Below are 27,818 nucleotides of genomic sequence, written 5' to 3' on the forward strand. Positions count from 1 at the left end.
GAAATTCTAAAAACCACAGATCTGTGTGGAACCTGTCAAATCCACCATGGAATTTAGGCTGTGCTCATATCAGGAGGTTTTGGGTTGGAGGCTCTGCATGGCATACAAAGCAATAATGGAACTCAGCTTAGAAGCTAGTCATTTAGGGCCCGAGCCAGTCACTTTTACTCATGCTATGAGTGGCAGAAGCTGTGAAGTACTAAACCTTATGATACAGCCTCTGTAGCATATGCAATATTAAGAAAATCATTCAGATTAGTGACAATGAACTACTATTTCTGCTCCCCCATTACAGCTTGGTAACCTTCTTACAGTCAATGAGGTTGCATGGGTGGATGTAAGCGAGGACAAAATTTGGCCATGTATAATTCAGAAGGGCTAACAATCCCTTATACTTTACCTGTGCCTATCTGAGCTTTAAAGCGATCCTGTAGCCGTGACACTAGTGCAGACAGTATGTCCATCCCCAGCAGAACCACCTGCAGACACACAACAACAAAGACAGTGTGTTAGAATGTAGCCAGGCACAACACCTAGGTGCACAAAATTGCATGGGGCTTCTCAATGCAGCAGCAATCCTGGCATAACAGTGCTCATAAAAGTGAAACAACCCTTTCATGCATTGCATAAGCAGTTCCCTCTGCAATGTATTTGACATTTGGACCTGCCTGGCATAGCCCCTTTAAGCAAGGTAGGTAAAGGGATTTTTCAACAAATTGAAACCAGGACAATCCTTATAATCACTTTCACAGACATGTTCTTAAATTATGTATTACATACACATTTGCCATTTATTATATCTGTTATGTTTCCGTTTATTCGTAATTATTGCATATACTCATAATTTATTATTTAAATAATGAATAATAAAACTGGCTTTACTGAGTTTATTATTCAAGTTAAAAAAACTAGCAACGATAAATGGGGATAAGTAAACAGACTTTTTTTTCTTAAAAGTGAAAGTGTTTGTCAAAAGTGTTACTAGGAATACAATTATGATTTTTTTTCTTTAAAGTTTATAGTATTCCTTTAATCCCTTTAATAAGTAATGATAGTTTAAAATACATTAAATATTTTTAAATGCTTTGAGAAATACTACTCATGAAAAGGCACTATCTAAGAATATTATAGTAATATTATTAGAAAGCACTACATATTTTGCAAAGTTCTACATAAATACCAATTAAAAATATATACAAAGTTAGCTCATTAGTAATGTTACAGAACTGCTAATTAATATTATGCTAAGTGCTGTGTATTAATACTTCGTTAAGCATAACAAATTAGTTGCATGTAATAAACTGCCTTGTATTATCAATAAATATTGTTAACTGATTTATATATATTAAATTAGCCTTGCAAAATTCCAGCCATGTCACTCACTTAAGGCAAGTAAAGTATCCCCTGGTTTGTTTAGTTTAAAATATGTCTTTTTAAATAACATGACCCTGGTAAAACGAATTTAGTAAAACTGTGTAAATAATAGATCATTATGTATTATTACTATCATCAGCTCCATGTGTGTTCAAACATCAAATCAGCCCAAAGGAAAATGCAAAACCGGATGCACTTGACCAATTGCTCCTTTGCATGAATGGTGCAAAGTTTGCGGTGAGCCTGCTCATTCAACGCAGGGAAAGTTCGCCAATTGAATATGCAAATATGCACGCTAGGCGGCGCGGTGCATTATGGGTATAGTCGTGTCTATCGGCGAGAAAGTACTAAATCGCCGAAAGCTGACACTAAAAAGACAGATCGAGCCGCTGGACCGTCATAGACTGCGTCCCTGAGGGAGCGCATGAATGAAAAACCGAGGCTCAAAACAACCGGTCCCCACAACCGAAGCAGCTATTCAGAGTGCCTCCCCGCATTCCCACGACGCTTTCTTTTTAACTATCCTTATCTTGGGGTTGCGCTACTGTTCAATGAACGTATAGTGAGAACAGTACTGCTAACACCGGCACAACACATGCGCGCCCACTGAAGCTTCGGCTTTGTGATGTGGTGCAATTTTTGGAACCTACTATTTGGTGCAACCTTTTAATCAATTGTAAAAATAGAAAAATTCTATGGCGTTTATTCTGCCCAATATTTAGTTTTCCCTTTGTTCCTCCTCCTCCTTTGTCTCAAGTCTTTCTACAAGTTTTTTACTATTGTCTTTGTACCCATCTCTGACCCCACAGCTCCACTGCAAAAATAAAACGGGGAGGGGGACGAGAGAAAAAAAAAAAAAAACACACTTTCCCGTTTTCCTCTATACAGAACAGGAAATTAAAAGAATAGCCGCTAGGTGGTGCAAGAATCGTTGCTAAACACTTGCTGACCATTTTATACTCTAGACGGCAGCGTTTTTACTTAATTTACTCCCTTGCAATAATTCCCCCACTCCACTGTAAGCAACACACGCTATTCCCCCCCCCCCCCCAAACATGGATTGGCTCAGTTTATCTATTGGGTGTTGCAAAAGCCAGAACACTTCCGCACTTTCCAAAGATAACAAAGGGACACACAGCTGAGTTTCCATTGTTTGGAATGCTTAATTATACCTACATTTGTAATAAAGCTTCCATAACATTTCTCTTTGCAAATCCCTCCCAGCCGATGTCTCTATTCCTCAAATTACCTGCAGTGCTATCCAGCCTAAGCATTGTGCCAGTTATAAAGCTCAAGTCTATTTGCTTATAAAATGTGACAGTTTACAAAATAAGTCTGAACAATATTCTAATTTAGTATGAACATTCTCTCAACCAAGAGAGCAAAACGTTTCCCATAAGATACAGGCACTGCAAGGATGACAAAAAAGAGATGGCTGTGCTGTGATGATAAAGTTATGTCATCATTACATCAGCATGTGTTATTAACCCCACTGGGAATGAAAGAGCAAGGTGAGGTGGGTGGGGTGCTTGTTTCTTAAATGCAGTGTTTTGCAATTTCTGTCCAGAAAAAACTGCCCAGGCTCCATGTCTCCCTCCTGTTTTTCACTGTTTCTAATTTTATTCCAAATATGGGTCTATGCAAATTATCATCCCAAGAATTATGAGCAACAAGAAATATAAATTTGCACATTCTGGCTCTCATTAAAGATCAACTTTGCAATAAATACTATGGAGTAAGCTAATAAAAACCTCCATACATTGAATCATTCAGTCATCCTCTTTCAAGCAGTGTTTTCATTTTCATTGGCAGTAGCTTATGCTATTGTTGCAGCTGCTTAGCACACAAAGATACAGTGATGAAAGACTGTTAATGAGCATGCTTGCTAGTAGAGACACCACATAATGAGGTAAAGCCCTTTCGGTAATATGCGAAGGATGCATATCATGTTATCATGTTTAAACTGAAACACTGTAAAACAATAATTTTCAGGGAGTTGGACTGGAAAAAGTGCAGGGCTTCTAGTTTAGTAAGTAATTTTTTGTAACTTCCAGCTACCCCGCTCTTCCCTGTTCTGAGTGATCTGAAACATCTCCAAATGGTTAAGTATTTTCCACAAGTTAAAGGGACACCCTCAAATATTTTATAAGGTCTGCTTTTTAATTCTGCATCATTTGCTACATGCTGGGAGCAGGACTTAGAAAGAAAGGGGTCTTTGCCTAATTTTGTATTTGCCCCATATTGGCTCATTTTCACATCCATACGTGTGCACCAGGTCCCAAGTTCTGTACCACTGAAGCAAATGGGAGTTTGCCTATTGACTTCAGAGGGACGTGGTCTGTGCTCATCTTGGCAGTGCAGCAGCAGAGCACAACAGGTTAGGTTCTACATTAAAAGTAATCCCAGTGATCCAGAAACTGCCTTCCAACGAAGGGCTTGTCTACATGCAGATGCTAGGACAGTACAGCAGCAGCATTATAGCATACACACTTAATTCCCCACACACACACACAGTAGCTGAGTTGACAGAACCTAACTGTGTCTTTACCAGGGCCTAGGTAAACTTAACATGTCACAGGCGGTGTGAAGTGTTCGCACCCCAGAGTGACAAAATTAGGTCAATCTAAATTTTAGGTAGAGGCCTGGCCTGAGTGGTAGAATATTCTGGTTTAAAGTAACCCCACAGGATATTTAGACCCTGGACAACACTCACATCTGGGACATGCGCTACATAACAGCGTGTCTTGCTAAGGAGGGACAGGATGCTTGCCATGTGCCACTATCTGCAGAGCACTTGGCACGGCTCAGCTCCAGTGGCAGGCCACGTTCCTAAGGGAGTAAGGCACCAAGCTCATCCAACTTTAATTGCCTTGCAACATGCTTGGGAAAGTGAGAGGAACAAGATTGAGACTCATCCAGTCTAAATATAAAACCAACAATTAACCTTTCCCCCAGCCCCTCCGATCAGACAATGGAAGAGCAACTAAGCCTCCTCGCATTTTCACTTATCTGTATTTCCAATTTAAAATTAGCCTTAGGCCCAAACCACCACAGTAATTTACAGCACTATTTAAAAATCCATCATGAGCGCAACCCAGTGGTATTGTTTGCCACTTATGGGGTCCGGACTGGATTACCACATCTGACCTTTTGCCCAGCTTCCAAAGCTGCTAGAGGCTGCAGGGCTACAAAATCGGGATGTTAAGAAGCATATAATTCGTTAATCATGTAGTCGACAAAAATGTTGTCGACTACATGATTAACTGATAAGGATTAGCACTGAGAGCTACCCCACTGCTCTACAGTACAAGTCTTTTAGGAGCCGCAGCCGGGGTAGCTCCCAGCCAGCCCTCTAACGCCCTCTAAAAAATTTACTGGCAGGGACGGGGAGTGGGGAATGCATGTGGTCAATAGCATTACTCGATAAGCTTATTGGTTAATCAACTACGCTATTATATCCCTAGTAGAAAAGTCAGCATATTCCACCCTGCAGGGTGGTCAACATCTGATGATCAAGGATTTGAAAAGCCATCCGGGGCTGCAAAGACGCTGATTGCAATGGGTAAGATCTTGATTATAAGCCCCATCCAGCCTTCCTTGCCCCATCCAGCCTTCCTTACCCCATCACTTCATCACTCTGTGTCTCTCTTTTCCCTTCTGTAAAATGGGGCTCATGATACCTTCTTCCTTAATAAAGGCCTTTGAGATCCACTGATGAAAAGTGCTATATAAAAGCTAAATTCTGCTAATCTGTCATGGGATTTTAGCCATTGCTGTAGCCGCACGAGTACAATCTTCGAGTACAGACGTGGTTTGCTCTACAGCCATGCAACTTGCATTGGTGTAGGTTACCCCAGCTTACGTGTGACATCACTACAAGTTTTGTCTGATCCAGGAATGAATAACAAACACTGAACAGGGTCCGATGTGAGAAACTGGTGTGCAGAGAGCCTGGCACATGGGGCAAGAGAATGCTGGAAAGTTGGCAACTGAAACAAGTGGCAAGGAGATCATCTTCCTGCCTGTGCTACTTCTACCTATGAATTTCTAATGGGCCCCTCCCTGTGGAACCTAGGTTTGGTCCTGCCATGAGGGCAGGGGACTGGACTTGATGACCTCTTGAGGTCCCTTCCAGTTCTAGCAGTCTCTGATTCTATGATATGCAAATTAATAAATCAAATTTTGGTGTGCAGAAGGCATAGTGCTTCCGAAGGGTTACACCGGGGATTGAAGACTAAAGGAATCATTTCTAGCACTGAAATAGCCTTCTTTCCGGAGAGAAGGCCTGGTCAAAGAGACACGGTGCTCTGAAAATGGCAAGACGTAACCTTTTTGTGATCTCCAGTGGCATGGAGTTCCACAGCCCTCCATCAAAAACACATTGTCATTGGCTTCCACTCTCGGGCCTGTTAGCTGTATTGATCCTCTAGAGAGAGAATTAGAGAGAGGGAAGCAATCCATATCCAACCCATCAAGAGCTCTGAAAGACCTTGTATTTAGGGCAAAGAGTCAATTAGGAGCCAGTGCAGAGCACCATAGACACATCTTCCCATCCATTTATCTTGCTGGCTTGGCACAAGCTTGTGTGGTGGCTGCTGGGATTCCACAAATGTATCAATATTCAGTTCGTGCCAACTTCCCATCTGCTGAGGCTTTTGTTTTTTTAAAAACAGTATCGGCTGTTAGCAACTATTTGCTGACAGTGGACCCTCTCCTGGCTCTCCAACTGTTCACACTCAATGTACTGTCTGCTCCTGGCCATTATCAGAGTTGCATATTCCCCCTGCCCAATGCTGAAAGGTAAAGTCCCCCCTCCTGCTTCCACAAGCTATCAAAAATGACTTCAAAGAACTTTGCAAAATGGCTGCCCTGAAATATTTGGGTGTTACTGAAATGCCTGGAGGCAGCACTACACATGGAGATGACACACAGACTACCATCACTGCAAGTGTTTGCCAGGTGTAGCGGAAACCGATGCTAGGATCTATCATGACTCTGAGTCCTGCTTTGAGGACAAAGGGGGGGAAAGAGAGGGGAACAGCCCAACGTAGAGGACTCAGAGTCTGGTGACCTGGGTTCTGTTCCTCACTCTGCCACCAGCCCCTGCTGTACAACTCTGGGAATTCTCTGTGCCTCAGTTTCCCTTTCTGTAAAACTGGGATAATGGTATTGAACTTTTTACATCTGGATCGCCGAGATCTACCAGCGCAAAGCACTATACATAAAAGCAAAAAATTATTAGGGAAAGGCTAAGATTTTGCGCTTCCAGAAATTCATATGGCTAAGTATCTGAGTAGATATTAGCAAATATAAAATAATAATTAGTAGTCTTTGATAGATGACAGTATAGGTATAGAAAGGCAAAGTAATGACCTTCTTTGGAAAGTACTTGGAGATCTACAAACAAAACATATTACATGAGCTCTAGCTGATGATATCATCATGCCACAAACTATTAAGCTTCCCACCTTTGAGAAAAAATATTATCCTCATTTTACAGAGAAGAAAGTTGAGGCACAGAGTTGCTTATGGCCCACATCTTCAGATGTTCACCACTTCGAGGGCCTCCCTTTCAACTACCCAATTTCATGCAGTGCTGGTCTCATCTTCTGAGATATTGAACATCTCCCCCCCCCCCCCATGTTGTATCCTGGGCACTCAAAAACTTAAGGCACCCAAAATTAGAGGACATTTGAAAACATGAGACTGAGGCTGGGTCTACATACAGCATGTTGCTCTAACTCTTTCTGCCGAGGGTGGCATTTTTTCACCCTTATAGATATATTAGAAAAATGACCCAGTGTGGGCCCAGCTGTAGTGGTATAAAGGTGACTGGTAGGAGGATACTGTTCCCTTATCCCATATCAGAATACCTCCATCCGCATAAAGCGCCTTTATTCTAGCATAACTGCATCCACACTGGCGAGATCACATTGCTTTACCTATACCGTTTGGCTACGTCTACACTGGCAGCTTCTTGCACAAGAACTCTTTTGCGGAAAAATTCTTGTGCAAAAATTCTTCCAGAAGAGAGTATCTACACTGACACGTGCTTTTGTGCAAGAGCATCCATGGCAGTATAGATACTCTCTTCCGCAAGAAAGCTCTGATGGCCATTTTAACCATAGGGGCTTCTTGCACAAGAAATTCATGTTGCCGGTGTACACTGGCCTCTTCTGGAAGAGCTCTTGCATAAGAGGGCTTCTTCCTGAGAGGGAGCGTCAGAGTTCTCATGCAAGAAGCCCTGATTTTCTACAGTACAATGTCAGTTTACTTGCGCAAGAATGCACGGCCAGTGTAGACAGGAGGCATGTTTTCGCGCAAGAACGTGCCAGTGTAGACACAGCCTTATAATGAAAGCAGTACCATTGTTCTAGCATAGATGAGCCATAAACTAGTTGGACCAAGTCATAGAGCAAATCAGTGGCTGCGTGAGGAACAGTAGTCAGGAATCCTGACACCTCATCTCCTTTTATGAGCAGTGGACAGTCTCCATTCCAGCTCAAGGACCAAGCGTGGTACAGAAACTGCCTTCAACAACTATCCAATAGAGACACCAATTTTAGCTGAGGATCCAATGATTTGTCCCTTCACAGAGATCATTCTCCCCAGCAGCAAGAGGGTTACAGCTGTGGCAGTTTTTCCTCTCGAATGCTCCGCCGAGACATTCGTTTTTCTGGGCTAAGAAGTTGACAAGGATCCAGCCATCTGCTCTGGATTTGGGTAAGTGCAAAAAAATTCAATCGCAGAAGTTTAAACTTTTCAGCTGCTTTTCTGCACATATCCAAAATGAAGAGGATGCGAGTCATTCCGTCCACAGCAAGGAATTGCAGTATGGAATGCTGAGAGGACGACACCTTGGAAACAGGGGATTAAAAGGTACCAACAAACCGTTAGTGCACATGAACAGGAGCTGTGCGAACCCTTAGCATGTTGCAGGTGAGTGCGGGGGAGTTCAAACCCCAGCTCCCCACAAACTAAATAATCCCGTAAACAAACCCTATGAATGAATGGCTGCCTAAAACTCTGAAAACTCTCATAAGACTGGGGGCTTCCAAACCAATCTGTAACCCTAGGAGACCAAACACTACACCAGGAAAGCACTCATACTACAGGATCGTCAGCAAGGCACACAAAAGCCAAACCAGGGGTGGGCAACCTGCAGACAGCATGCAACCCACTGGGGCTCCACCTGTGGCCCTCAGACCCCCCCGCAGCTGCCTCCATTCCCCACTTGCCACTCGCACACTAGGACACCGGATTCCCCGCACTTTCCTGCTCCTCCTCCTCCCTCCCAGAGCTGCAACACCTCGAATCAGCTGTTTGCCATGTTCTGCAAAGGGTGGGAGGGGGTGGGGACAGAGTGTGAATCAGGTGATTTGGGTGCTCTGAAAGTGCCGGAAGGGAAGAGGAGGAGCAAGTAAGAGTGGGGCTCCGGTGCCTCGAAGCTCAAGAGGCATGTGGCTGCAGGTGGAGCTCCTATGGGCCGTGGCCTGCTGCATTCCACTGACGTGAAGGAGGACCACTCTGCCGCCCACCCACCATTCCCGGTTGCTAAACAGTTTGGACTAGCAGCGTCCAGATGACCAAGCAAAATGGGGTTTTCACTGTTACTTTCCCAAGCCAAGCTGCCATGTTCTCCCCCTCCTGCTCTATCTCCCAGGCCCTCCCATTTTCAGTTGTCCAGGCTGCCTCTCCTCTTTTGGCAGCATCTACAAGGATCCCAAACATCTCCTCCCCCTACACTGGCCCCCTTTTAGCTTTTCCAGCAAGCCCCTGAGGGTCCACCCTGCACTGCAGAATTTCTTGCTGCAGTTAACAGGACTCCCTGTAGACTCATCTATGCTGCTCCTTCAATCAGAAGAGAAGGATGATGGGGCAAAATTATTTTCAGGGGTTCGTCCGGATTTGTTCCCAAAGCATTCCTGCTACTTTCAGCTTCCCTTCTTGTTCTCACCTTATTTTTTGCTTCTCCATCTTTCCCATTCCTCTCACTTCTGCACAAGGTTCTGGTGCATCCCATTAAGGTAGATCAACAGACTAGATCAGTATTCCTTAAACTTTGAGACCACCAAACAATAATATTTTTTATGCAGAACACTTATGAACATTTTCTTCAAAAAAAAAAAAAAAAAAAAGACAAAAACAAAGTAGTAACAAAAACAAAGAAAAGGTCACATCACCCCTGCGAGTTGTTCACGGAACACCAGTGTTCCACGGAACACCGTTTAAGAAACACTGGACTAAAGAGCGCCAGTGGCGCTAACAGGAAGTAACGTTGATGGGATTCCGCTATTCAGTTTCGCTTCCAGCAGCACAGGATCAATCCGCAACAGCTGCTCTGGGAAGACGGGCAACATTGAGACCAACAATCAGCTCATTTCCCAACCCCCTTCCCGCTCCTCCAAACACGCACCCCCGAGGCTCACTGTTTTCTTTGCCACTCTCAAACTAATCACGGCTTGGATACAAGTGGGAAGTGAAGCCTATAAATTAGGGACTGTTCCCCCACTCCAAAGTTCATGGGACCACCTCACATCCCATCTTCAGGAGAGTCTCCAATTTGTCCCACCTATCACTAGGGTTGCCAATATGTAGACAACTACACAATTAACCAATAAGCCTGGGATTATCCATTAATCCTTTTGACAACACACACTCCCCCTTTTTGCTGCCTCTGTGGGGACAGAGGGGACGAGCAAGTAGGAGCCAGCACCCACAGGGAGCTGGCTTTTAAGCCGGCTCTCCGTGCATGCTGTCTCTGCCAAGCTGTCTGCCTCCCCCACACTAGTTGGCTCCCCCATCCACCTCGCTCAAGAGGCAGCAGCGGTGGGGGAAAGGGAAGGGAAAAACAGGAGGGATCCGACTCTCCCCCCTCACCTGCGTTGACTGAAAGGCAACAGTGTGGGGGTGGGGAGGGTCAGGTGGGAGCCAGTACACATGGAAAGTGGCTTTCAAGCTAGTTCCCCGCAAACACTGGCTCTCAGACACGCCTGCCCCCCACCCTGCTGCCTCTTTATCAGAGGCAGCAGGGCGGGGGGGCAGCAGGCAGGAGCCAGGGCTTGTGGGGAGTCGGCTTTTAAGCACAAGTCTCCGGCCTGCACCCCTCTCCCCGCGTGTGAACTTGTAACCGCTAAAATTTCCAGTGGTTACACATCTATACCAATATCCGATCATTAACATCCCTACCTATCAGGAGACAAAGCGGTGAGGCCTGTTATTGTGTGTGGCAGGAGCTCCAGGAACGGATGGTGAGACTCCATACAGAGATGACTAAAACAATGCATTTAAATGAATCGCACAAGAAAAGCAAAAGCTGATGCAGAAAATTCCTTTAATTTATCAATCCAGTCGAGCTCGATTTCTTCCAGAGGTTTATTTTATTTATTGGAGCAGAGGCAAATCTCAGAAAGCCGACGTGGAGAATGTGTTTAAATGGCAGCAGTTTAAAACAGATAAGTCCCCTGATGGAATATATTCTGGGAACTGCCATCAGGCGCATAAGGGGACCTGGCTCCGGCATAAGGTATTATATGAGCACAGTGAAAACTGAGCAGTCCGCTGTCCTGATACAAGAGCTAGAGACTCAATGGAATTAACAAGAGGAAAGCATAAGGAAGTGCAGCCGAGAACGAACCCATGGACTTCACTGCCACTGAAGGGTCAGCAAAACTACTGGGGCTAAACTTTTGAGAGACTGGATAATTTTATGAGCATGAACCAAAACCTAAGATGACAATCTAGGAAAGACAGACACGTTTTGGGGCATATGCCAATTCTCTACAGGAGCCAGGAAGAATGGTCCAGTGCTTCGGGCACGAGCCTATGACTTGGGAGTCAATTCCTGGATTCAGTTCCCTGCTCTGCCACAGACTTCCTGTGTGATCTTAGTCAAGTCATTCAGTTTCCCTGGGCCTCAGTTTCCCACCCATAAAGCATATAAAGACCTGAGAGAGAGAGACGCCCAGCCATTCCCTGCAACATTCTGCACTGCACAACTGGACAGGTGAACTACTGAAAGGCAGGGGAACAAATCATCTTTTTCTGAAGCATCAGCATGTGTCACTGAGAGGCAATAGCTCTGTAATGAGGAGTAGTGCTTGGCCACTGGGCTGGGGCTACACTAGACTTTTTGTGGAAACCCTCTATTGCACTAATGCTGCTCTCTGGTAGCGTTGCTAGTCGAACCACACTCACAGCTCATCTGGATGGCGTGGTGGTTAAATCCCTGGGGACTGGCTGAGCCGCACCCTGTACAAGTAGCCGGAGCCTGGACTTCAGTGATGGCTCTCACGCATTGCCCCTCCAAAATGGCTACTTAGTGGGGAAAGGCCAGTCAAGTTCAACACCCGCTGCAGCACAACACAATGAGGAGCTGAGACCCCAGCACAACGAGGGGCCCAGAGCATCTGGTTATACGGGGTGAAATGTTATACCCAGCTGTGCTAGCAGGACACTGTCACTCCAGGTTAGTTTAGGAGTTGTGTTTCCCATCTCTGGGCAGGCACAGACACAACAAGCAGCAACGGGCGCAAATGGACCAATGGGCTGATCGGACAGAACCATATTGGGAGTTTGCAACTCAGGCAGTAAGGTAAGCACAAATTTTTATGACAGCTTGCCAGCAGACCCCAGTCAGGACTCCTTGCTCAGGACACACTTCAGATTTCACCACAGTCTAGCCAACCCCACCAGGCAAGCCCAGAGGAGCCTGGCGTGCGTATACATTTTTCTTTACAATGTCTAAATATACAGATGGCACCCAGTCCACCCCCAAGTTAAACAAGACAAAGGTCTCGACCTTTCATTGGTTTACTTGTATGAGAAGAGGTAGAGGTTACAACAAACAGAGGCACAGTTGGCACCTGCTTTGTATTCCCTTGAGGAGTGGAAGTGATGTGCATAGTGCATAGATTATGTGCATAGTGATGTCCCCATTAGCCTTACTCTGCAATCCTCTCCCAAAGGTTTCTAGACATGGCCGCCTTACTTCTTTCTCCAGAGCGGAATGCTTTCTCTGCAGCGAGTTTGGCTGCCACCATTGCCGTAAGCAGGGTAGGGATGTATAGGCTCAGGCAGAATACATGGAATTCTACATCACTGCACAATGCAGAATTTGTGTTATGTGCAGAATTTCATTTCCCCTCCTCTCCCCCGCAGAATTGATGCTGCAGAGCAGCTGACTGCCAGTAGGAACCATTGGATCCAGTAGAGCTCAGCTCCCGCCCCCACCCCCAGGCTTTGTGAAAATTGGCTTATGAATATGAAAATGTGTAACAGACACTTTATACATAACAGTCCATTTTAAAGCCTGTAAGCCATTGAATCTGTGTGCCCTATTTTTGTGCATGTATCTTTCTTGTATGAGAAGTTAGAAATACTAAGTGGGTACCTGATTTATTAGTGCATGTATTCTAGTAAAAGCCATCAGTGATACTTCAGGAACTTGCTGGCTCGGTGATCAAGTCCACAACCTGTGAATTCTTTTACTTCTCCTGTAAGCCCAAACTGTGGTTGGTCCTACAAAGATATGTGGCCAGGTCACCTGATGCTGAAATCCATTTTGGGTTTTGTACTTTTCCACGCAAGGTGAGAACAATTTGAACTGAACACAAAGAATTCCCACCTTGAGCAAAAGGAATATCATAGAATCATAGAGCTGGAAAAGACCTCAGAAGGTCATCAAGTCCAGCCCCCTGTTCTAGGCAGGACCAATCCCAATATAAAGGGGAAAACCAAATAATAGAGGAAGTTGCCAGATGCCAAGAGACCTTCCCACTTAACACCTACAATGCCTGCTGGAAACATCTAAGACTGAGTAGGGGGAAGGACTGGGCCCAAGCTAGGAGGCTGCCTAGCTTGTGAAAGAGACCGTTAGAACAACTGTTAGAGTAAGAATTTGTATGTAACACATTTTCTTAGTGTATTAGAATTAGCTGGCCTGTTTTGTTTAGTTTGGCTTAGTAATGTACTTTGATCTGTCTATTGTCACTTGCTAGCACTTAAATCCTACTCTTTGTACTTAATAAAAACACTTTTGTATGTTATCAAAACCAGTGTCAATAATTTTACGGGGGGGAACTACTGCGCATATTTCTCTTTCATTGATAAAGAGGGCGAACTTAGAGAAGAGGGTGTTGGTCCTCCTTTCAGGGCTGGGTTTCTGGGCATTGTCAGAGGCTTTGCAGTGGAGTCCTCCTAGAGCTGAGCTGCTTTAGTGTGTGTGTTGCTCTGGGTTACCCCAACTCTGTGCTTTGGCTGGGGGAGACCAAAGGCCCTGGCCCAGCAGGACAGGGTAGTGGGGAAGCCCAGAGGGCAGGAAGACAGGCTCAGAGGGTTGATCAGCACATTGGGTGACAATCCCAAGGGGACTTGATCCATCACACAAGGGTTGGAGGTTTCCCAGCAGCTGCAGGTCTTCTCATGCCTTGAAGGAAGACTATACTCAGGAAATGCAACACAAGCCCTGGACCCAGCATTAGGCTGTTTCTTCCTCTGGATCCCTGGGCTCTGGGGATGGAGGGGGTTCAAGTGTCTAGGCTGGGAGGCGGGGGGGGTGCCCAGCAGCTGAGCTCTGGTGGACAGAGTTGTGGGTGTCTGGGCTGCGGGTGGCCCCACAGCTTGCTCTGGGGGACAGGAAGGTACAGATGTGAGAGCTGGTGCAAGCTCCACAGCTGGGCTCTGGTAGAAAGGAAGTATGGGGTGTCTAGGCCAATGAGGCCTCCCAGGGCGAGGCTCAGAGGGATGGGTGGGGGGGGCATGTGGCCATTCCTGCTGGGCTCTGAGGGGACAAAGAAACAGGGGTTTTATTTAACTCTACTCCTGAAGAATTTTTGTGCGTCTGCAACATTGTTTCTGACAGGTACCAAAGCAATTGAAACTGGTGTGATTACATAGCATGATTTTGACAAATAAAATATGCGGGATTTTTCAGAATTTTAAAATAGTATGTGCAGACCTGCTACATTTTTGGCACTGAATTTTTAATTTTGTGGTGCCCAATTCCCCAGGAGGAAAGAGTACACACTCAAATGCACATACATGTTAACTTACAATTAGAAAGAAAGTATTCACCCTTTTAAGTTATGTCAATAATGTGTATAACATTGCCCTCCGTTTCTGGCACATTGATTTTCTGCACTCTTCTCCCCCGCCGTCCCAAACATTCAATGCAGGTCTATTTTTAGAGAACCGAGTTCTCTTTATTAGTTAACAACAAATGCTGCAGAATGAACTGCAGCAGCCAAAGCAAACAAACACGACTTGTCACTGCACGCCAAGCACCATATAATTCACAGTTTCAGGAACACACACAGTCAACATTTATAAATGCACAAGAAGCACTACACACATTCATAGCAGCACCCAACACTCCAGGCCCTGAGAACACCACAGAACCTCAGTCAGCCAGAGGAACATGCTCTTTCAAAGCCAAACTACATAGCCCCTGGACTCTTATAACGGCCCTTGTGTCTAGCGCTTCAAACTGCGCCACTCCCACGGTCTACCCGGGTGACAATTTCTACCCCTTTGCCTCACAAGTATTACGCAGTGCACAGCACATTGGTATAGCCACTGGATATTTTTCTCACTGAAATCTAACCCTGTCAAGCTGCAAAAGCACATTCAACAGTCATTCTGCACCTACAAAGTGGAAAGCAGAATCTTTTTATGGTGCTGTTCAGGAAGCTGGCTCTAAGACCCAGGAGAGCAAAGGGGAGGCTCGGTCCCCCAGAATCACTATTAGCTTTCCAACGGTGAGCAGACAGAAATCCACCCTATGGGGAAAGAACATTCCTGCTTGCATGCACCTTCCTTCCTCGCCCCCACTCCAATCTTGGTGAAGCATCTCCAATGAGTCACCAATGCTTGCACAAACTCTTTGCTGTTTCTATAGCAAGATGGGCTGGTGCCAAAATAGGGACACACTTGCAGTAACCCTACTTGTGCAAATCCATCCACTATGCCCTGCACATGACTGGGAGTAGGAATGTTAAGGACTAGTCAACTAATTGATCCCTTCCCCCCATCCCCTCGCTGCCTCTATCATATAGAGGCAGCAAGGCAGAGAGGGAAAAGAGAGGGTACTTCAAAGCGGCAGGGCCACACAAAGCCTGTACCCGGGCTCCGTGCAACACTGCTCCTTTGAAATGCTGTCACAGCATTTCAAAGGGGCAGCGCCATGTGGAGCCCAGGGTCAGCTGGGGACTCCCTAGCTGACCCTGGGCTCCCTCTGGCATTTCTGTGGAACTCAGAGTCAGCTGGGGAGTCCCCAGCTGATCCCAGGCTCCAGGCGGCATTGCCACTTTGGAATGCCGAGCAGAGCCCAGGATCAGCTGAGGACTCCCCAGCTTATCTCGGACTCCAGCGTAGGCATTTCAAAGCACATCGAGCCCAGGGTCAGCTCTGCATGGTATTTCAAAGCAGCAGCACAGCATGGAGCCCGGGGGCAGCGGAGGACTCTGTGACCCCACTGACCACAGGCTCCATGAGGATGCTTCCGCTTTGAAATGCACAAGAGCCCCCACTGGAACTCTGTGAGCAGCCCAGGGCCAGCAGGAAATCCCGTTGACTCTGGGATCCACAAGGGCGCTTCCACTCTGAAATGCACAAGAGCCCCCGGGGGCACTTGTATATTTCAAAGCATAAGCACCCTCATCGAGCCCAGAGTCAGCGGGACTTCCTGCTGGCCCCAGGCTGCACGCGGTGTTCCGCATTCCTCCTTTGTAATGTACAAGAGCCCAGTGGGGGCTTTTTTACATTTCAAAGGAGGAATGCGGAAGTACCTATTAACTAATCGTGTAGTCAATGGAAATTCCATTGACTACTCGACTAGTAAATTACTTGTTAGCTAACATCCCTAGCTGGGCGTCACAGGAATAACAGGAGATGACAAATGGCCCTGCACACTTGCATGACCATGACCCCTCCCCCCGGTGGCTTTTCCAACTCTAAAATGTTTTCCTGTTGACAAGAAGCAACCTACTGTGGCCAGTTTCCACAGTGTGATTGCTGTGCTAATAAACAAACACAACTATGACATAGTCGGTATCACAGAGACATGGTGGGATAATACACACTATTGGAATATTCAGGGCTTGACAAGCGGCGGCGAGCCCTGCTCACCAGTTACACAGTTTAGCGTGCTGCGCATGCACAGACCGTGCTGCACATGCTCTGACCGCTCTGCGGCGCTGTGCCGGCTTAAAAATCTACTCGCCTCAGGTGAGTAGATTGACTAATTTGTCGAGCCCTGGAAATATTGGTATAGAAGGGGATAGATAGCTCTCTCAGGAAAGATAGGTAGGGAAAAAAAGGAGATGGTATTGTCTTATATATTAAAAACGTATATGCTTGGACTGAGGTGGAGATGGACATAGGAGACAGGCTTGTTGGGAGTCTCTGGGTTAGGTTAAAAGGGGTGATGTCATGCTAGGGGTGATGTCATGCTAGGGGATCTACTACAGACTACCTACCCAGGTAGAAAATTTTAGGGTTAAACTACAGAAAACTTGGTCCTTTTATCTAATTCTAAGCCAAGGTTTAGAGGGCCAACCAAACAGCTCTATTAAATACTCTAATTCCTCAACACTGAACAAAACAGAAGGAAAAGGTATTTTGGGGGAACCTCCTGCACAGAAAGAAAAGGTATTTTGGGGGAACCCCCCCTGCTTGCCTGCCCACAACATTAGAAGAACAGGAGAATTCTCATAACATATGGAGATATACCTATCTCATAGAACTGGAAGGGACCTTGAGAGATCCCCCTAAATGGCCCCTTCAAGGATTGAACTCACAACCCTAAGTTTACCAGGCCAATGCTCAAACCACAGAGCTATCCCTCCCCCTTACAAAGTAATACAAGCAAAAGCAATAAACACTGTGTTTAGAAGACATTAGTTCTTGATTCATTATTTTTATTGGATTCTAAAATATAGAGGTGTAGCAGATGTGAACAAAAGTTGGAGATATAACAAAACTGCTGTATCACAAATACATTAGAACTGTGCTATAGCACAAAAATAGGGGGGAGCACCATGAACAGCTGAAACAAACAAAACACTCCACTGGATTCCTGGATGCGTCTTTTGGGGATTCCTCATACATAGAAATTTTCCCCATACTTTTTTCATAATATGGTTGTGTTTTCTGGCTAGTATTAGGAAACAGAAACGGTCAAGAGTTTTAGAGTGTCATCCCCAATAAAGAACTGGCTTATGGACTGAGAAACACCAAATCTCCTGTTTTGGAATCCTGGTCTAGATACAGTGGAATCAAACAGACTCTTCTTTTTGTTGTTGTTGTTTTTTGTTCTCTCAAGACCCAAACCTACAATCCACAAAAGCAGGCCTGAGCCAATCCCTATTGACATCGATGAAACTCTATGTGGGGAACAGAGACATACCACATAGATGAGCCTGTAAGATCAAAGCTTGTATTTGCCAACTTCAAACCCTGCTAGATGTAACAAGGATAACTATGACATTCAACGTACCTTCACTTCAATAAAGAAATGTTAAAGGATGTGACAGCACCTGACGAACGTATCATGTTCAAAGTTATACACAGCAAGAGCTCTAATTACAAGTTTTTCCTCTCTCTGTCAGTTTGAGCCAATGATAATGCTATTCAAGGGGAAGGTTTGGTTTTTTTTTGGGGGGGGGGGGAGGGTTTACAGTTCACGGGGGCACATACTATTTCACAAGGTCCCTCACCAAAGGCTCTTGTGTAAATTACATGGCCATGGGATAAGAGGGAAGGTGCTTTCTTGGATTGAGAACTGGTTAAAAGACAGGAAACAAAGGGTAGGAATAAATGGTAAATTTTCAGATTGGAGAGGGGTAACTAGTGGTATACCCCAAGCGTCAGTCCTGGGACCAGTCCTTTTCAACTTATTCATAAATGATCTGGAGAAAGGGGTAAGCAGTGAGGTGGTAAAGTTTGCAGATGATACAAAACTGTTTAGGATAGTCAAGACAGAAGCAGACTGTGAGGGACTCCAAGATGATCTCACAAAACTGAGTGATTGGGCAAAAAAATGGCAAATGAAATTTAATGTGGATAAGTGTCAAGTAATGCACATCGGGAAAAATAACCCCAACTATACATACAGTATGATGGGGGCTAATTTGGCTACGACAAATCAGGAAAGAGATCTTGGTGTTATCGTGGACAGTTCTCTGAAAACTTCCACACAGTGTGCAGCGGCGGTCAAAAAGGCAAATAGGATGCTAGGAATTATTAGGAAAGGGATAGAAAATAAGACCCAGAATATCTTACTGCCCCGTATAAAACTATGGTACGCCCACATCTTGAATACTGTGTACAGATGTGGTCTCCTCACCTCAAAAAAGATATTTTGGCCTCGGAAAGGGTTCAGAAAAGGGCAACAAATGATTAGGGGTTTGGAACGGGTCCCATAAGAGATGTTAAAGCGACTGGGACTTTTCAGTTTAGAAAAGAGGAGACTGAGGGGGGATATGATAGAGGTCTATAAAATCATGAGTGGTGTGGAGAGGGCCGATAAAGAAAAGTTATTTATTAGTTCCCTAAATAGAAGAACTAGAGGACACCAAATGAAATTAATGGGGAGCAGGTTTAAAACTAATAAAAGAAAGTTCTTCTTTACACAGCGTGTAGTCAACCTGTGGAACTCCTTGCCAAAGGAGGCTGTGAAGGCTAGGACTATAATAGAGTTTAAAGAGAAGCTAGATAATTTCATGGAGGTTAGGTCCATAAAAGGCTATTAGCCAGGGGATAAGATGGTGTCCTTGGCCTCTGTTTGTCAGAGGCTGGAGAGGGATGTCAGGAGACAAATCACTTGATCATTGTCTTCGGTCCACCCTCTCTGGGGCACCTGGTGCTGGCCTCTGTCGGCAGACAGGATACTGAGCTAGATGGACCTTTGGTGTGACCCAGTACGGCCGTTCTTATGAATAGGAGAAATTCCTCAGCGAGGAAGAGACAGGGAGGAGATAACATTAAGGATCAGAGTAGTAAAGAGGTGGAAAGCGTGAGAAAGGCAGGGCACAAATCCTTAATGCCACTTTCAGAGTACACCTGAAATGAGAGATTAAATCACTGCCTCTAACTCCATAATGAACACTTGCAAGGAAACAAGATAACCCACTTAACAGCCAAAAGAAAACAAGCAACACTACATCTCCTCTGGACTTTCATTTTTTCTTTCCATAAAATGGGGCCAACACTCTCGTCCTGTCTTCCGGGGACATGGCAAGGCCAAACACCAATGTGCCTAGGGTGCTTTCAGATCCTCAGCTGTAGAGCTGCAGAATATTATTAATACAGTAAAATTCCAATAGTCCGGCATCCAATTGTACAGCACTCCTGATAGTCTGGCATCAAAATGGCAAGAGCCTAGTGAGTGAGCTTCGGCAAAAAACGAGTCACAAGGCAACAGCGGCAGCAGCTGAACCGAGCGAAAAGGGTAAAAAGGGTTAAAAAACCTAAAACAGTATGTACAGTAAAAAGGGTTAAGAACACTTTATATACAGTATTTATATATATATATAAAAACACCACCTTATAGTACCTCCTGATATTCCGGCATATCCGATAATCTGGCACTACCTAGGTCCCAAAGGTTCCGGATTATCGGAAGTCTACTGTACTGAAAACCTGTCAAGGCAAAATCTAATCCTATTTCTTGGAAAGAGGTATCTGAACCATCCCAAAACATCGCTGTAGTCTGCAGTGTTGGGACAATGCCAGCATATGGTTAGTTTTAACTGAATTAAGGACGTAAAAGGCATTTCTGCTCCCCCTCGCCCCCCATCCCAGCTGCCTCTACATCAGAGGCAGCGGGGGGGTGGGGGGAGGCAGGAGCTGGGGGAAGTCAGTTTATAAGCCGGTTCCCCCCAGCACTATTTCCTCGGTGGGGGCGAGGAGAGGCAGAGCCACAGAAGAGTTAGCCACAGAAGAGTTAGTGTAGGCCAGGACTGCTTAGTCCCAGCTCACGCCGCCCCCAGAGGCTAACCCTACTGCGACTACGCAGTTTAAATTTATTAGGAGCCAGGCTGCTGCTGCCCGGCTCCTACTCCATTTACACTGCAGAGCCATAGCAGGGGTAGCAAGCACCTCCCCCCTTTTATCGACTAATCAAGTAGTCGATGGAAATTCCATTGGCTACTCGATTAGCTGATTATCTGCAATTTAACATCCCTAAACTAAAGTTCATCTTAATACAGTCCATACAGGAAAAAGTCGATACAGGACTATTTGGGGCATATACTTCTCCATTTTAACAGATTCTCCCCGTCTCCTTCATTAACTGAAGGTATTACAAGAATATGCATGTACGTAATTCTTCTTTTTTCAAACAGATTCAAGCCAGCGAAGATGAGACTATACCTCTTCAAAAATATCAGATGAATACAAAGCAATACATTAAGGGTACAGCTGTTATTTATTTGGAAATTGTTGATTAACAGATTATTTGAAGATTGTCACCACCTCTTTCTTGTGTTTTAAGAGAGTTCAGGGTTTGTCTTTCCAGACTTTCATCAGCTGTAAGTAAAAATTCAGGCTTTGTGCTTTGAACTCTGCCGATTCTTCATGGAAAACTGGAATCAAACATTAGCCCTCTGTCTCAAATTCATCCTACTTTGAAGGAACACAACATTAGGCATTCATGCTCACCATGCATTCCTAACTTTTGATGATTGCCTCCAGACCTTTAAAATTGACTAAAATTATATTAAGAAAAACAAACTATTTTCCCACTGAGCTATTTCAGTCTACCAGGTACATTATATGCTCTTTAAAGAGCTGCATGATTACGTGCTAGTCTAACCAATGCCCTTCTGGCCCCTTGGATGAAATGGCTCTTTAATAACCCATGAACATGGATGCTGTGTTTATAGTTTAGAACAAGATACAATGGTGCTGTATCTTTTCCATAAAGTTCCTTTTATGTGCCAGATAAATGGGGCTAGAAGCCAGGAAAAATGTTTATCAACTTTTTCTCCCCTTTCATTATTGCTATTAGTGTGGTTATTATTTGTTTGTTGCCATACCCATAACATGCTGGGCAAAGCCCAAACGTAGATGCAGCACTGTGGTCCCTCCGCCAAGGAACTTGCATTCATTCTGAAATATTTGCCCATAGATTGTTAAGTGACATTTACCATCGCAGTACATGACACGGGGTACACAGCACAGACATTCAACAGCCCGGTGAAGTACAGAGGAGGGTACTTTGCCTTTTTGTAGGAGGGAAAACAGTGGCAGAGAGGTAAAGCCATTTTGTTGAAGGCCACCCTGGTCACTATAGCACTGACTAGACTGGTTTATCCAACCCCATTGCACATGCGGGAGTGGCCTTCCCCAGTGCAAAGCAGATCATATCTCAAACTAGAATCATAAGGCTGGAAGAGACCTCAGGGACCCCCAAACTAGATCTTAGCCAGGATCATCATGGAGATTCAGGCAGGGTACTAGCATAGGGAGATGGAAAAGATGATAACTGGACATAATCAGAGAACAAGGCCAAAAAGCAGGAGATAAATAAGATTTTGCACTTTTGAGATCTTCCGGAATGAAACACAGAAAATCTTATGTAATATCCGTGTGGGGAAACTGAGGCATGCCTGGAATGTGGAAGGTTGTATAGGAAGTCTGTAGCTGGACCAGGAACAGACTCCCAGTCCCATGCTTTAACCACAACACCATTCTTCAGCCCCAGACCTGAGCTTGGTTCATTTTTTTCATTAGGCACTAAGGAGAGGAATCTGCCAATTGGGAGGCAGGAGGACTGTGCCTAGAAACCCCTCCTCTAGCCAGGTGTGTTCAGGGGTCTTGGCATTTCCATTGGTAGATAACAAGATGGTCCTGTTTCTCAGCCGTGACAGACAACTTCCTCTTTTAAAGGCATTACTCCTGGTAGGACAGTAGCTCTGTTCAGCTCCTATGCCAGTTTCAGCAACGGCTGACTTGGGGACGCCTGGGGCAGAGCAGCTGGGGTGCTGCTGGGTTGCTCCAGTAGTGCCACTCCTCGGCACTACTGGACCAACCCAGCAGCACCCCAGCTGCTCTGCCTCAGGCGTCCTGATTCAGCCGCTGCTGAAACTGACCAGCAGCAGCTGAATCAGGACGCCTGGGGCAGAGTAGCTGGGGTGCTGCCGGGTTGGTCCAGTAGTGCCCAGAGCGGCGCTGCGGGACCAACCGGCAGCGCCCCAGCTGCTCTGCCCCACGGTCTACAACAAAAGCCTGGTCTGCTGGGGGGGGGGGCACACTAGCTGCGCCCCCCCCCAGCAGACCAGGGACACGGGGAGCAAAGCCGCAGCGGCGGGGTGCCTCGCCTCTGAGGCTTTGCTCTGGCGCGGGACCAGCTTTGCTCCCGGTGCCCCTGGTCTGCTGGAGACGGTCCCCAGCAGACCAGAGGCACCAGGAGCAAATCCGCAGCCGCGGCGGGGTCCCGCGCTTCTGAGGCTTTGCCAGAGCAAAGCCTCAGAAGCGCGGGACCCCGCCACGGCTGCGGGTTTGCTCCCGATGCCCCTGGTCTGCTGGAGATGGTCCCCAGCAGACCAGGGGCACCAGGAGCAGCTTTTCTCGCCCCGGAGGTCGAGGTGGCTGACCGCTGCCTGTGAGCTCCTGGGCGAGAAAGCCCCGTTCGTAAGTGTGGATCCGACATAAGTCGGATCCGCGTAAGTTGGGGACTGCCTGTACCTGGTTTCGCACAATAGGGACTTCTTCAGGGGTCCCTCTGTCTCTTTACCCACTGACTCTTCCCTGGTCACATGTCCTCCAGCGAGAGGGAGGAACAAACCTTGTACCTAACTGTCACCGGATCGTTCACCTGGAAACTTGCCCCTCCAGGTACCGAATCAGCTTGCCAGAGGCAGAATTCTGCACCAGTATCCCAGTAACCAAAGTCTCTAGGGCAGCAGCCACAGCATTGACACAGACCTCAAAAGGGAGTTTCCCAAGCTGAAGATTCCTCTGCGGCTCAGATCAGGCTCTCCTCAGAGCCCAATCCTGCTCCAACTGAACTCCAGGCACATTTTGCATTTGACTCCAATGGGAAAAGATTCGGGACTTGAAAAAAAATGCACTTTCTTTACTTAGGACTTGATCCTGAAAAGTTCCCAGCACCCACACTTGAAGTAAATGGGCGCTGAGATCTCTTGGGATCAGGCCCTTAACTTATCCTGGAAACACTCATTAGCAAAGAAAACAGCAGATTTCCTGTCACTAGGAGGGTCCAAGCTCAGTGAGAACGCTTTGGTCAGGATCAATCCCACTAAACAGCTGTGCAACAATATAAAACCGTGGTGCCCAACCAGTTCATAGAATCATAGAGCTGGAAAAGACCTCAGAAGGTCATCAAGTCCAGCCCCCTGTCCTAGGTAGGACCAATCCCAAGTGAACTAGCCACACTCAACCAGCCAAATAGCCACATGTGGCTAGCGTGTTGGACACCACCGCCACAAAACATCTCACACTTCTGACAGTTTGATACCTAAGAGCAGCAACAGGTTGTAACAAACTTTTAATGATTCATGGAAGCTTTCATGTGACAGTACGCATCTTCCTGGCACAGACGATACAGATCGCTCGTTAATTACAGGGTGCAAGCTTGGGTGGCAGGAATGAACTGTTCCACGTCCCTACCGATTCTCTGGTGAACAAATTGTGCTGCTTTGTTGGCAAAACCTGCCCCTAGAGCAAGAACAAACCATGGTCCATGCCCAACACCGCAGCAGGTTTAAACGAAGGTCTGATTCTACACTGATTTAGTAAAACTAGTGCAAAAGGTTGTGTGGATTCTTCAAATCAATATAAACTTGGCCATAAACGTGTCTTGTTTAAACTAAGCCCAAACAAGTCACTCAAACTGAAATAAGATCTACACAGGATTTTGCATCAGTTTACATGAACTGGTTTATAATCTGATTGAAGCTAAGGTGGCACCGTTCTTGTTTTTAGAAGTGACCTCAAGGTGACCGTTAAGCGGCACAGACTCAATAGTGGACTTTAAACCCCACAGTGCTGGGGTGTCCTTGGTCACACCCACCTCATCCCCAGCTGCAGACTCCGAAAAGTGGGATATGGCCAAGGCAAGTAGGGACGTAAGCAACTAGTTGAGTGACTACTTGACTAGTTGCTTCTCCCATTTAAAAGCCGGTTCCCCCCAGCACCACCTAGGCAGTGTGGCGGTGGGGGAGAGAGGAGGAGCAAGCCAGGACTGTTCGCCACCGGGACCGCTGCGGCTCTGCACTTCAAATGTAGCAAGAACCCATCGGGCGGCTCTTAATACATTTAAAAAGCACAAGCACAGTGAGTGGGACAAAGCACGAGCCAGGAATCAGTCCGCACCTGGTCCCCCACTACACCTCTGCCTCTCTTCTCCCCTCCCTCCCCCTCCATGGAGATGGTGCTGGGGGTGGGGGAGAGACCAGCTTTTAAGGTGGCTCCCCCCAGCACTGGCTCCTGCTCTCCTCCCCCTTGCTGCTTCTGATAGAGGCAGCAAGTGGGGGGGAAGCAACTAAACTCAACAGTCAACTAGTGGCTTACATCCCTAAGCAGGTGTGTGGGAAATTCCATCAACTACTTGATTAGTTAATTAATTGATACTTAACATCCCTAAAGGCAACTCTTCACTAAGCTGATCCTCATATACAACCCCATAGGGCTAAAAATGTGACAGCAGCCCAGAGGCAGCAAATTAGAACATCAGGAGGATCTAGGGAGCAAAACTACTTTTACAAACTTTTCTCTCTCCTATGCTTTAGATGGTCCACCCATCCATAATGTTCATACACCTCAAAAACATGAGTGGATTTATCTCCTAACATTCCTGTGGCATAAGGCAAAATTATACCCATTTTACAGATGGCGAACTAAGGCAGAGAGAGATTAAGTGACTTGCCCAAAGTTACACAGTTTGCCTGTGGCAGAGCTTGGAACTGTACCTTGATTTCCAACATCCCATCTAGTGCTTTGCCCCCAGAATAATCTTGCCTCAACTCCCCGGATTCTGCTCTGTGCACTTGGGTTTGCAATAGGGATGTTAGCGAGTAGCTGACTACCTGATAAGCATAAGCTTATCGGATAGTCGACTGGAGTATCGATTACTCGCTTCCCCCCCCCATGAGAGGCAGCAAAGGGGAGGGGGCCAGGAGCCCATACTGGGGGGAGGAGCCAACTTAAAAGCCAATTTCCCCCCCAGGACCGGCTCCACGGTGCCACTTCCACCCCCCCACCCCCCCCACACACAGCTCTATCAGAGGCAGTGGGGGGTGGATAGGTGAGGCTGCTGCGAAGCAGCCTCTGTCCATGGCGGGCTCAGGCTCGCCATGAGCAGAAGCCACACCAGTGGCAGCCTCTGTGGGGGGCCAGCTCCCCACTGGGACCCCCGTGGACAAAGAGGGGCTACTGCCACCAAGCAGCCCCTGTTCGTGGCAGCCCAGGCCAACCGCGTGCAGGGGCTGCTCCAGCAGCACCCTCTGACCGCGGCCAGCTCTGGCCACCGCGAACAGGGAATGGTGCTGAAGCAGCCTCTGTTCATGGCCGACAGGGCTGGCTCTTACTACATTTAAAATGCAGAGCAGCAGCGCAGGTGACTCCCGGAGACAGAGCATGAGTCAGGACTGCTCAGACCCAGCTTGAATCGGCTCCCGGAGCTACCCCCACTCTGCAGAGCGGTCCTTATCGACTAATTGGGTAGTCAATACAAACTGTATCAACTACACGATTAGTCAGATAACCGCAATTTAACATCCCTAGTTTGCAATCCCCTGTGCTAACCATTAAGCCGTGTCTCAGCTGATGTGTAGTAAGCTGCACTACCCTTAAGATTGGTGCAGAAGCAACTGAATAATGTGTTCCTGCTGCTAACTATTCTTTGAATCACAGAGTCAGAGACCATTAGGACACATTAATCACCACAAGCAGCCTCGCCAGGAACATTAATGGATTTTACTCACATCAAGTTACCCTATTGTCTACTCATCACAAAACCCCAGTCAGGGGGAAAAAATGTATCTGGCTCCCATTTCAGTTTTAAAAATTCATGCGCAGCCTTTGAACAATCTGCTGCCTTCTCGCTCTCGAGCATTTTCCACACACAGATGAACAGAAAGAAACGTGCAACAGATTCTAAAAGGACCCGTTTGGGAATTTGTCAGAGTTCTGCCACTTTCTTGTTTTGATAATCTAGAAGACCATAATCTGAGAGCAGGGACTGTAGTTTCGTGTTATTTTCCTGTAAAGCTCCATGCAACTCGGCAGCAAAATAGGAGCAACGAAAGAAATCAATGGCTCTATGCGAACGCCAGTTCTGGAACCACTCTGTAAACATGCATGATGGTTACTCTGATGTACACAGCAAAGCTTGCTCCATTCCAGTGTTCACAGAAGTTTGCTCTACAATCTAATTAACTGAAGAACAAGGGAGCATTTTGCTCGATATCAAACATGGACTGGCTGTGAGCTAGATTCAAAGCCAAAGTCTTCTGTTTTAACTGCTAGATCACTCTCCTGCTGTTATCCATTGAAACTAAATAAAACATACCAATTGCTCCTTTGGGGATCACAGTGGCAGAGGGTTTGGCTGGCTGGGGGGCGAGGGGGGGGAGGGCAGAGAGAAGATCAGTAACAAGATACAGAGCCTGCCTTATTCCTATAGCAACAAGGTTTACCGGATGGCAAAATAGCACATCTGTTATTTCAAAAAATATTTTGAAATAAAGGGCGGATTATGTAGATGTGGGGTAGCATTACAGACTAAGATGTACCCTTACAGACTAACACGGCTACCCCCTCTGAAACTTCCAATTATTATTGTTAACATCCCAACTCAGCCCAAGAGCTGTTCCCACCTGATGGCTTTTCAGTGCCGACATGAATTCAGTTGGATGGTCTCAGGTGGACGGACAAGTGGGCTCATCCCATCACAAAACCCACCATCAAAACGGAAGCGACACACACAACAGGCATGTGAAATGCATCACTCTCTCAACCCTGATCAACAAGCCCTGCTTGTGCTGCCTCTGCCCGGGGTTTGCCTCTCTTGTGCATAGAGGGGCATCAGACTGGCTTCTGTTGCCAATGCCAAATTCATGCTAGTGGTCAAAGGAGATCAAGAGATGAGTGTTGGAACCTAATGCAACAGAGGGACCACACAGACCAATGCCATGCTGATGTCTGCTATCGCCTGCTCCCTGCCTGCTTTCCTTCTTTACACCCCTTTGTTGGAACTTCCTTAGAATCTCACTTGGAAAGTTGGCTAAGCCAAACAGAACCAAGGCACCCTTACATCCATGCATGGAATTCATCAGGCACAACTGTGATGCTCAGGGCCCGTCCTAACCAATTGGTGGCCCCGGGTGAGCGCCCATCTCACCTGCCCCTAAGATCAGGCGCCCATCTCATGATGTTTCCCAAGGCTGAGAGGCACCTCGTCACCACCTGGTTGATGCGAG

The 27,818-nt window shown here is 46.4% G+C and overlaps 1 protein-coding gene and 1 non-coding gene across 19 annotated transcripts in view; one reads left to right on the forward strand and one right to left on the reverse strand.

The window, feature by feature from the left end:
* The window catches only part of CLASP1 (cytoplasmic linker associated protein 1), a 250,612-nt gene that overhangs the window by 173,999 nt on the left and 48,795 nt on the right, over positions 1-27,818 (reverse strand). For all 18 annotated transcript variants that reach the window (XM_089779659.1, XM_089779647.1, XM_089779645.1 and 15 more), the window contains exon 3: positions 401-479. In XM_089779659.1, the coding sequence (XP_089635785.1) occupies positions 401-479 (79 nt within the window). The remainder of the gene's footprint in view (positions 1-400; positions 480-27,818) is intronic.
* On the forward strand, positions 1,893-2,021 carry LOC112543807 (U4atac minor spliceosomal RNA). The gene has a single exon (XR_003087046.1). It is a non-coding gene; the product is annotated as a U4atac minor spliceosomal RNA (small nuclear RNA).

Source organism: Pelodiscus sinensis, chromosome 7 (assembly GCF_052426305.1).
Source record: "Pelodiscus sinensis isolate ZL-2025 chromosome 7, ASM5242630v1, whole genome shotgun sequence".
Classification (NCBI taxonomy): Eukaryota; Metazoa; Chordata; order Testudines; family Trionychidae; genus Pelodiscus; species Pelodiscus sinensis.